The 12,568-nt window shown below is 33.3% G+C and overlaps 1 protein-coding gene across 1 annotated transcript in view; it reads left to right on the plus strand.

The window, feature by feature from the left end:
• LOC145278251 (RNA cytosine C(5)-methyltransferase NSUN2-like) overlaps window positions 1-12,568 on the plus strand; it is a 74,413-nt gene that overhangs the window by 39,437 nt on the left and 22,408 nt on the right. The window contains exons 13-15 of the mRNA XM_080130540.1: window positions 3,614-3,803; window positions 5,411-5,506; window positions 11,951-12,086. Of these exons, the coding sequence (XP_079986666.1) occupies window positions 3,614-3,803; window positions 5,411-5,506; window positions 11,951-12,086 (422 nt within the window). The remainder of the gene's footprint in view (window positions 1-3,613; window positions 3,804-5,410; window positions 5,507-11,950; window positions 12,087-12,568) is intronic.

Below are 12,568 nucleotides of genomic sequence, written 5' to 3' on the forward strand. Positions count from 1 at the left end.
AACATGTGGATGACTATATATATATATATATATATATATATTCAACAGTGCTGAATACATAAGTAGAGTTAGGTAGTAAGTTTTTAAAATATATATGGCAATTGAGCTAACAGAATTTTCTGCGTTTCATCCTCGTGAGGATTAGATGTTGTTAAATATTTTCCTATATGTTCAAAACTTAACACCTAGCAACCCTAAGTAATTCCCAATTGTGTTTTTAGTGTCAAAAGATTCCCGAGTTTGACAAGACGCACCTGTAGGTTAAGGATTACATTGATCAAAACGTATAATCTAATATATTAAATGCAAAATGGATGCGAGCATTTATGTATGTCGACGAAAGCCTTTTTGCGTCGGGGTTCTCGCGTCGGTTAGATTCCGGGGAAAAATTTTCTTATATTTCTTAGATTATAATGTCTTAGATTCAACGGACACAGTTTCTTTTATTTTATTTATTTTTTTAAATTAAAAATTTTTTTTTTGATTGAGTTTAAAAGATTTCTCACCGTCCTGTCCTCTCGGCTGTTTGTCCTTTCCTTTTAAATAAAGTGTAACTATTCGAACGCAACCACCAGCTCATGGCCTTCACCTGGGTAGTATCTGTTCTGTAATTCATCCTTGGTCAATGTAGGGAAACTCTTCATACCGAGACAATTATTATTTATTTGGATACGGCCAGAGTGACCCCTTTTTGAGGGGAGCTGGTTTTCCCCAACATTAAAAACGATTTTGTGTCTAATTTGCTTTCGTGGGGAAACAAATAAATAAAATGTCAGAAAGCGGGAAGCTTAACTGGCCTCCAGCCAGATTTAAAAGCAATGTTCATTTCTGCGCATGCGTGACTACTCCTATGATTCTTAAGTTAATTTCCAACTCATTAATTTCACTATCCACTATGGTGTAATGGTTAGCGAGGAAAATTAATTACCCTATGTTTTCGAGTTCGATCCCACCTTTCTCTATCTTTTTTTTTTATTTTTTATTTCATCTTTGTGCCAATATCCTCCACCCAGGCAAAACTCATTTAATTTACTATCCTCTTTTCTTTTCTTTTTTCATGTTCTTTTCCTCCTTCACGGTACGAGTCACGGTGCTGCCTACTACCACATTTTTTGTTTTTTTTTGCTCAACACACACCTCAAACCACTCTGGCAATGCCAGGCACCCCCACTAGTCTAATATATAAAAAGCAAAATTGGCACGAGTGTTTGTGTATTTTCGCGAAAGGCTTTTTGCGTCGGGGTTCTCGCGTCGGTTAGATTCCGCAAGAAATTTTTGCATACTTCCCAGATTGTAATATCTTGCATTCGCAAACAGACATCCTTTCTTTCCCTTTTTTGAATTGAGTTAAAAAAAATTCTCACCGTGGCGTTGTCTCAAATGTTTATTTGGCTTTTTCGTATAAATTGAAACTGTTTGCGACGGAGCATTTAAATACCCAAAGCATTTAGATTATCGTACATTCGATTGACTGTGCTTAAATTCAACGCTCACAATTTCCGCTTGCACGATATCGACATTGGTTAACACATTACGTTTTTTTTTTTTTTCACCTTTTCCTCCTTCACGTTATGGGTTCCCCCTACTACCACTTTGTTTTTAACACCCCCCCTCTCTCTCTCTCTCTCTCTCTCTCTCTCCCCCCCCCCTCCCACCGGGTTGCTTCTTATTCCCACCCTTACTGCATCACCACAACACACCCGGCAATGCCGGGTACCCCCTAGTCTATCTAACTATCTATCTATAAGGCAAAACAGCAGCGCGTGTTTTTGTCTGTCCAAGAAAGGCTTGGGGGAGTGCTCTCGCCCACGTTACTATTTTTTTAGAATTTCCCTTATACTTCCTAGATTATATTATTTGATTATACTTCCTAGATTATATTATATTATTTGATTATACTTCCTAGATTATATTATATTATTTGATTATACTTCCTAGATTATATTATATTATATTATTTGATTATACTTCCTAGATTATAACATCTATGATTTATATGAACGTCGTCTCTACTTTTATTTTGATCGACTTTTATAAAATTCCCTTTATTCTGTCCTTTTGCGTGCATCTTTTACGTATAAAAGCGAAACTAATCGGAGCAAAATAGGCCACCTGGCTTTCCGGTTGGGACCTCCAGAAACGCAATAAGCTTTGATCAATGTTGGAGAAACCCTTCATATCAAACAATTGCTATTCATTTGGAGAGCTCCCCCTTTTTGTGGGGAGCTGGTTTTCCCCCAACATCGTGGGGAAGCAAAAATTGACTATGCTTAATTTAAATGCTCTTGGCTTCCAGTCGCGCCATGAAGACATTGGCTAAGGACGTCAGGATTTTTTTTTTTTTACCTCATTTACTTTACGTGTTAGAGCCTGCCTGCCTACTTCCACCTTTTTTTTTTTTTTACTTGACACCCCTACTAGTTAATACTAAAAAGGAAAATACCTGTGGTGCAGTGGATAAACTACTTAGTAAAATTCAGTTGTAAAAGTCACACTCTTCTGGAGGTTGAAGGTTCAATACTCAGTACAGTCGACACCCAAAATACAATTGTGAATTACTTAAAACTTCTACCCAGTCATGGCGAACAGAACAAGAACATGCAACCCCAAGTTTGAGAGAAAGATTCCAAAGTTATAAACGATACACCTTTCTTTTTAATTGCTTTTTCACCCCAAACAAAGCGCAGTGCCACTTTTATGTAGAGGGCTACTATTGGGGGACATAATTTGCATGTATACTATGTAGGGAGTTGAGCAGCAAGATGTCTATTTATATAATGTACATTACACTTGAACTTGTGCATGTCAGTATAGTCAGGAAACCAGAGACCCGGAAGGGAATTTTAAAGTCTAGCTGTCTGATGTAAGAAACTATTAGAGTAGAAGATCACTACTGTGAGGGGTAGAATTTTACTGTTTGCTGGGCGTATCGGGGGGTATTTACGACGGGTGTACATAAGCTTGGATTTTGCCGGAGCATTTTCCATTAAGATACTTGCAAAATAGGCACACAGATGCAGCATTTTGTTGATGGGACAGAGAGTGGAGTTTGATTGACAGAGTGGGACATATTAGGTTTGCAATTCTTTTTTTGAACCCTGTCTTTAAAAAGGTTTTAGATTAGATTTAGCCAAAACATGAAAATAATACTAGTTATAACAATAGTTCAAAGAATCCAAATAATGGAGAAGGTAAAATGTATATGGAGGATGATCCATCCATAGCCTTGGAGGGGCATAGGCGATCCACAACTTTGTAGATGCTTTTGTAGCAAGGAGTTCTTTTTTTCGGGGTGAGGATGCTGGCCCCACATCCAACCTTTCTAGAAGGTACATACAATGCCTTTCCAAATGTTCACCCATCTGGTACTGGCCAGGCTCAATGTTGCTTAACTTTTGGTGATCTGGCGAGAACCGGGGTGTCAACATGATTGTGCCATACATATGTAGGATCAACATATCCTAATTTATAAGGTGTCAATTCAAAAATGTTTTCAATAAAAATTAAAAAATAAAAAAAAAATTAATCAAATTATAATTGCTCATGTGTTATGTTGCAGCTCAAAAAATTGTGGTAAAATTTTTGTGATGACCAATTTTTATCCTCAAACCAGATCTCCTGAAAAGAATTGATGACACTGCACCAAAACCAAAAGATATGACCCCACAGATTGAAAAGAAAGAAGAAAAACCTGCAGAGGTCTCAGAAGTAAAATCCGAACAGCCTGCCGAAGAGAAAAATTCCACTGAAAAGGAAGAAAATTCTTTGGCAGGCAAAAGGAAAGTAGATAATGAAGATGACAAGTAAGATCTTTGTGGAATTTCATTCAATATTTTTTGCTTATGCATAACATCGTTCCCCTAATTTGAAACGGAGAGAAAAGAAAATTCAAGACAATTTTAAGAATCTGAATCAAAGCAAATATTTTTGGTTTTTATCCAGAATTTTTCCTGGTGTAAGTCCACAGAGTTCAACTTAATAAAAAGAACAAAAATAAGGAAAAAGTCCTTATATAATGTACATATTCATTCTAGAACGAAAATATGTTCTGAAAATCACGTAAATTGATCAGGTAATTTTTTTTTTTTTTTTTTAAGAATATCAAATTTTCTGAGGGAGCGAGAATGTGGTGTCTTGATCCACTTTAATAACTAAAGGGAGACAATTGAATTAAAACTATTAAAATCAGTCTTTTAATAGCTACAATTTACTGTAAAAATTGTTAATAAATCATAATAAAAAAATGATTTTCTATATAAACAAAAGCATACTTTATCAATGTATGTAATTTTTGTTTCACAATGAGTACATATATCAAAGATTTTTCTGTGTTTTTTTATTAAGTTGAACTCTGAACATGCACCTTCCCCTTATATTAAAAATCAAAAATAAAGAAAAGTCTTTATAACATATGTACCCTTGACAAAATGAAAATGCCATATTTAAAAAACCACATAAATTGATCAAGTAGTTTTATTTTTATAAATAAATCATTTTCAAGTGATTAATTGGAATTCATAGGCATTACAACATAAATCTAGTAAGTGTTAAGTATTTTTGAGTTATCCTTCATTTGTTTCATGAGATAGTTTTCTAATTGGCAGATGAGACTGTCACTTCGTCCTGATATTGTCTCATTTTTTAGCCACAAAACTTGATTTTCTTATTTAAAAGAAACTACTTGATCAATTTGCATGATTTTTGGTGTGTGATAGTTTCTTTGCATCACAGCTACATACATCATATAGATTTTTCTTTTTTAATATAGAGGAAATTTTGGAGAAGCACCTAACAATTTTTAAATATCAATTGAAAAGAAAAAAAAAATTCATAACAATGAACCAACAGATGCTGAAAATGAACAATGGAAGTTTTTTTTTTTTTTTTTTTTTTAATGTAGTTTTTATTTAGCTATTTTGGTCAACAAAATAAGGGGAAATCTTACTTTAATTTTTTTTTTTTTTCTTGTTTAAACTGGGAATGGGTAATCCTACCGGATGCCAGACATTTACCAGCCATCCCAACCGAAAGATTTTATTTTAAATTCTAACGCTCCCTTTAAGTGCAATTGTTTAAATCTCACTTGCACTTGGTTCACCGCGTATATTTGCTAGGTAGTTTTTGAAATTCTTTTTCATGAATACAGGAATGATAGAAATCTTCCTAAAATTCCTGTTTCTTTTCATGTCATAGATAAAACCTTGGTAATTTGTTATCTTTTCCTTCTCATCTCTCTTTAATCCAGTATCATTGCGAACACTAACTTCTAAGGTTGCTATTTTCTCCTCCTTGTCCCATTTCACTGTGTCAGATTTGATAGCTCTGTTTTCTATATCCATAGCTATAGGAATTGTGTGTATGTATAAATCCTAGTAAATTATGACATCGAATATTTTTTTCTCTCTTTTAGCAATCAGTTGAGCAAAAAGAAGTCTCGAACATTTGGATACAAAGAAGACCCGTTCCTATTTCTTAAAAGAACAGATGATGTATGGCCACCAATTCAGTAAGTTATTATGAACTTTGTCATTTTTTTTATATCTTCTCTATACTAATAAAGTGGCTGCAGAAATTCCCCTCTGGAAAAATGTATTGTAGGTTTGCAACACCAGATGCCACATACAAATTCAATGCAGCTAGACTAATAGCCACTATCTTACATAGCTTTCGAACACCTTTGCAGACACATTCAACCATGATAAGAAAATACTACATTACATCCTAGGAGCCACACCATCACAATTGCAACATTGATAGAGGAAAGGGTACCTATTTTTCTCTCTAAATATTTAGACCTACCACTAACGGCTTCCAGTATCTGCCACTGGAAAACAATGCCCAACAGTGGAAACCAAATTATTTCATTTGGGCCATGGCCGCCAGTATCTGCTATTTTCTAGAGACGGCAGTGGCCACTAACAATAACCATAGTTTAAATGGGGGGGTAACAATGTTGTTCTGGATCTGTGTCATGCTTCCATCAGGTAACGCCGGTTAACAGGTCCTGCTACTAAACAATAAAATAAGACAAATATTTGATGCTGATTGAATTTTGTGGGACGGGCTGTGATTAACCAAAGTACGAGTAATAATTTTGTTGGTTTGAAACATTAGCAGTTGAAGGACGATTATCTTCTCTTGGCTTCAGAAATTACAATATTTATATTAAGTCAAATAAAAAAATCTTATACTCTATAATAAAGATTATTGTATATTTATGTGTATGCACACACACACTCCTTGTTCAAGCTTCTAGGTTTAAAAATCACAGTACCATGAATTGGAACAAATACATTGAAGTAATTGCCAAAGCTGCTGCAAAAAGGTGGGCTTTCTCTATCATACTAGAAGGTTACTCACACCTGAGAGTATCCTGTATCCACGATTCACTTAATGCATGGAGTATTGTTGTCACATCTGGGATGGGACATCTAGCATTAGTCTCCCACTCTTAGACAGAGTTCAAAAAGGAATCGCAAACCCAATAGGTCTTACACTGGCAACCAAACTCCAACCTCAGTCCTATTGCCTAAATGTATGTCTGTGCCTGTTTTGTAAGTATTTTAATGGAAAGTAGTTTGACAAACTCAAAGGACTTGTAACCCCTCAACTTAAATGCCCCCGACAAGCAGCAAAATCTCACCCCTACATTGTAGAGATCCCTAGATGCTGGAAAGCCTTTTACTCAAATATCTTTTTACCTCAAACTGCTAGACTTCAGAATTTCCTTTTTGGTCCCTGCTTCCCTGACTGTACTGACATGCTGAAGTTCAAGTGTGATATGAACAGATATCTCGCTGCCCAACTCCCTACATACTATCCCTGTAAATTTGGTCCCAAGTAGTAGCTCTTACATCAATGGTAAAAAAAAAATATTTCTTTGATGGGAGTGGGGTGAAGGGCTTAGGTCCTCCTAGTTTAAAAAAAAAAAAAAAAAAAAAAATTGTATGCCTTTATAATGGAGAGGATTCAACAATCGTTTTGACAGAAACTCTTGTTTTTTAGCTTAAGTGAAAACATCACAAAGAGTGCAAAGTCATCAACAGTTTTGTCTTTTCAAGACTCATCAGTGTGGCTAGAAATAACAAACATCAACCCAGGATTTGAACTCTTTTAGAGGCGGCAAAGTTTAAATCAATACCTCTACTTTCCTTAATTGCGGATTTTGCAACTGTCGGTTATTTTGAGTTCGGCTTGGTTTGGCAATTCATCATGAAGAGACTAACGCCAGAGCAGCATTTGCAAATTGTGCAAATTTATTTGGAAAATCATTTTGAAACATTTGATGAACGAATAATTTCATGAAATAAACTTGTCAACTGGCCAATTAGTTTGTGCAATTTAACCTCATTTGATTATTTTCTTTAGGGATATGTAAAGTCCCATGTCCATGTTGATTAACCAGAGAGAATAGACCATTCGGAAGACAATATTTGACATGTTATTGCCGAAATATAGTCTAATTTAATGCATACAGTTTGTGAAAATTGGACCTAAAAATTATACCACGTATGCACGAGCCACATGTCCAAAATCATATTAAAATTAGAAATGCCAAAAATTAATCTAAAAAAAAAAAAAAAAAATCACATATTTGTATAATAAAAATATTTTTGTGATCTACTTTAATTTAAAGTTCGCCGTCTCTAAAAAAAAAAAAAGAAAAGAAAACGCACTCACACACACATATATATATATATATATTAGCATGGGTACCCAGCGTTACCTGGGTTGACATGAAGTTCTGTTTGAAACACACCGGTATACTAATCATTTTCATCATGGGCAACGTGGATACCCCCACAACAAAAATAAAAGAATGGATGAAAACATGTAAATGTAATCGCCCAAAAAAAGAAGTATGTGATACCCTCTCCACCAGATATTTCGGTAGAAGGGCTACAAAGAGAAGAAACTATTCTCCGGATATTGAGCACTGGAAAGACCCCCCCCCCCCCAAGAAAAGATAATTAAAAATAAATCATTACAACTTTTGTTTGAATAAAAATAGCAGTGAATGCCCGTGCGATCGCAAAAAGAAAAGAAGAAAAAAAAAGATCTACCAAAAAGTAATTCCAAAAACAATTAAATAACATTTTTCATCATTTTATATTTCTAATGTAAGCCTACCCCCCACCCACCGCAAAAAAATTGAATTTGTCATATTTTGGGGTTCGTTCTGCTTATAAAATTGTTAGGTGAAAGTACAGAATGGTTTCATAAAATTAAATAAATTTATTGTTATTTTATGTTTCAAATGTAATTCCCCCCCCCCCACACACACACACACTACAAAAAAACTTTTTAAAAAAATTGTATTTGTCATGTCCCCCCCCCCCCCATCACCAAATTTGAAAAAAATGCTAGAGATTACATGTCTAGTTGAACGCTTTGTGGCCAAACAGTGGGTACTCATTTTACATTAAATTTATATAGAAAAGTTATCCCCTACGCTAAAATGTTAAAAAAAATTTTTTCCAAATTTTTCACATTATTTATAAAGACTGCTTAAACGTATTAGGCCACAAAAAACCAGGTCTTAATTTTTGGAGTCAATGTCAAGTTTCTTTCCAACTCCCTCAAAAACTTTAAAATGACGACTTTATTGATTTTCGGTGGTGCTGAAAACGAATATTACGTTTAAATTTGGGGCAGATAAGTAGTTTTCATGATATGAAGAAATTACTTTTTCAAAAAGTGGGGGATCACTTTCTTATATAAATTTAATGTAAAATGAGCACCTACTTTCTGGTTACCTAGTAATTTCTTATCAAAACAAATTTAACTGTGATATTTGTTTTCAGCACCCCCGAAAATTGGCGCTTTTTTTTTTTTACTAAAAGATGCGTTCATTTTTTCATCTCATAATTTAGGACGCTAATTATGCTGTTAGTAATTTTACAAAAGCATACTTTTGTTTTTCGTTCTTTTTTCATTATATATAACTTGTATAGTTGTGAACAGGTGCCTCTGCAGTTTAATATTTCACAAAATTTCTGTTTACATTAGGAGGCGGTTAAGTAAACTACAGAAGCACCTAGTAAAATCTACAAATTCTATAATTGAATACCCACCTCAAAATAAAAAAAAAAAAATGAAAAACAAAAATATATTTTTGTAAACCGACCACTTATGTAAACTTACTGACAGCATTATTTACGTCCTAAATTATGAAAAAATAAACAAATTTCTACGTAAAAAAAACAGCGCCGGTTTTCGGTGGTGCTGAAAACGAATATCACAGTTAAATTTGTTTTATGATATGAAGAAATTATTAGGTGGTTAGAAAGTGGGTGCCCATTTTAAGTTAAATCTATATAGGAAAGTGATCCCCCACTTTTTGAAAAAGTAATTTTTCATATTATGAAAACTACTTATCTGCCCCAAATTTAAATGTGATATTCATTTTCAGCACTATCGAAAACCATTAAAAGTCATCATTTTCAAGTTTTTTGAGGAGTTGGAAAAAACTTACATTGACCATTTTTTTCTAGGGGTTAAACGACGCTGGGTCACGTGATAAAAATTGACCATTTTTAATTTAAGATATTAAATACATTACAAAGAAAATCTGTTTCGCAGGCAATTAAACACACTTGCTATGGTATAATTATTATAATACATACGATTAAATTTTATAAACAAAAAAAAGAGCAGGGGATGATGGATTTTGTCCACATGTCTCTGACTAACTCTGCCCTCGTGAGGATGCAAGTAAATAAGGACATTAGTTTTATTTTTCTCTAACAAATAAAAAGGTTACTTAAAAATTAAGAATAAGCGAAAAAAAATCTCCGAATTAAAAATAACAAGGCCGATAGGCATTAGTCGCGTGCTCTCGTGTAATGAATGAATGCGTGAATGTAGGATTGACATGAAATTCTTAAAGATAAACTAAAATGACCAAAAAATGGGCTGAAATGACTTAAATAAATAAAAAGTAAATGACTTAGAATGAATTGAATGACCTTAAGAATGACTTGAATGCTTAAAAAATAACTGGAATCCTTCAAAAACAATTTGAATGATCTGGAGAATAACTTGAATGGCTTTGAGACTGACTGGTTGTAAAGTGGGTGATCATTTTACATTAAATTAATACAGAAAAGTGATCCCCCATTTTATATCACAATAAGTACAGCATGTAGCAAGAACAGATACTACACTTTGATCTCTGTTCTTTATATTTATATATGGCCTTTATATTTCTTTGGTCATTGGTAGTTGTGTACACACACACACGAACGCTACTATATATATATATATATATGTGTGTGTGTGTGTGTGCTACAAAAATACTTGTCCTAGGGAGTGTAAAATGTATTAAAAGAAGTTTTGTCTCTATTTTAATGTCTCAAAATCAAGATATAAAATCTTTACCACTAAACCTTATATCTAGAATGCTTATTCTAATTTCATTAAAATCTATGACACCATTTTGATTCTAGAAAATGTCTTACATGTAATGCTTAAGCTTGAAGGAATTGAAATTCCAGAAATCTTGCTTAATTGCTTTCTGATGACAATGGATCAAATTTAATGCAAACCTTATTTCAATTTTTGAATGCGGTTAAAATATTCAAAAGAAACTGAAAATTGTGGAATATTTATTAATTGATGTCTTAATATCTGTTCTTAAAATTTCATTAAGATTGGAGTTATCTAAATTTTTACAAAAACACTGCGACCTGCTTTTTAATCTCTATATAAAACTATATTAAAAGAAATGCAGTTCACATTTAGAAGAACCCTTACACCTAGCAGCTGTCTTCCAAAATTCATAATGATCAGTTAATTCGTTTAAGGGTGAATCCTATACATACAAATAAGTATATACACATACCTAACTTTATATAGACGCACGCGCATACACACACACACACACTTAAAACGGTGTTAATCAATAAAAACTAAAGAAAAATGACAAATGGTAAGAGATTTAAGTGTTGACTTTCTCTTCTGGGATAGTCCATATTTGTAGCCACATTTTGACCTTTGTCTATTCATGGTGTGTAATAACTTGAATGGTGACCTACTGATGCTGATTTGTATTTGTGATGCTAACAGGATTTTCTTGTTTGTCAACCTGGAAGATAAGACTTACCAAAGTCCAAGTCAGGCCTATACTGTGCCCTCCCAATTTGTCCCCTCATCCATTTGTGAAAATTAAGTCATTGTAAACGTAACTAATTTTTCTTCTTCTCATCTTTTCTAATGCTGATAGATAAAGCTTTCTGAAGATACTGGTTTCCTGAACTAAAATTCACAAAACATTGTTGTTTCTTTTTTTTTTCCCTTTGCTTTTACAAAACTCCAAACTTCTGAAAAGTCCCAAACAACTTTCTTCTAAAAACAACCAAATCAACCACCACAATGTACATATTTGGAGATATGAAAAACTTGAAACATAAAATTTTTTTAAGGTACTTCTACATTATGCAAAAAAAAAAAAAAAAAAAAGTTGGATTTCAAGGGAAACAAATGGTACCTACGTGATTGTCATGTCGCAAATAGTAACATATCCAAAAATTACAGAAAACGATAAGGTAGAAAAATATTTATAAATAAAAAAACTGTTTTCGGGGAAGTTTATATGGGGAATAAATTTTGTCTGACATTGGTAATTACATTCATCACGTGATCCAAGCAACAGAATTTTAATTATCTCCCCTGACAATTTTTTTTTTTTTTTTTTTTTTAGTAAGCATAATATAGTGATTTCGCTTCCTTTCACAAATTTTTTTTGGTTGATAATTTTTCTACCTTATCGTATTTTTGTAATTTTTAGATATGTTACTATTTAAGACCTAATAATTACGTATTTACCATTTGTTTCACTTGAAACTCAATATTTTTATTGTTTGTATAATATAGAAATGCCCAACTAAATCAAACCATGAATCTTATAATTATTTCTTTTTTTTTTTTTTTTTTTTTTTTTTTTTTACAGAAACTTTTTCAAAATTTCTGATGATTTTCCAGCTGAACAACTGATGTATCGCTGCGAAACTGGCAAAAAACGTACTTTGTATTTTGTTTCAAAAGCAGTACTTCAGGTAGTGAGGCACAACTCAGAAAGAATCAAGGTGAGAATTGACAAACGCATTTTATTTGTTTATACTTTTTGTTTTCTTTTCTTGTTATCTATTTACAGAAAAGACATTCGATATCACTATACATATTTTACAGAATGAATTATTAAAAGGAGCCTGTGTTCACTTTTGGCAACCTTGTAACTCTTCCTTACATGTCCTTTAATCTTCGCATTCCATGAGCAAGGTTTCTGACAAAGGGGGCAGAATTGCTGCTTTGTAGGTCGGAATCTATCCATCTAGCATTTATCATTAATTAGTTTTTGACCTTCAACTAGTGTTTTTGGAGCCAGGGGGTGTTTTTTAGCACAGTACATCAAGTGGCTTCATGCCTCGTCTGGAGCGATTTAACAAAAAAAAAAAAAAAAAATGTTTTGTAAGTGATCTATCTTGCCACATCATTCTGAGATAAGACCTACGGTAGAAACCCGGGATGTGTTGGCTCCAGGATATTTTTTTTTTTCGGATTGCGATAT

The sequence above is a fragment of the Euprymna scolopes genome, chromosome 6 (assembly GCF_053919585.1).
Source record: "Euprymna scolopes isolate OS-2025 chromosome 6, ASM5391958v1, whole genome shotgun sequence".
Lineage (NCBI taxonomy): Eukaryota > Metazoa > Mollusca > Cephalopoda > Sepiida > Sepiolidae > Euprymna > Euprymna scolopes.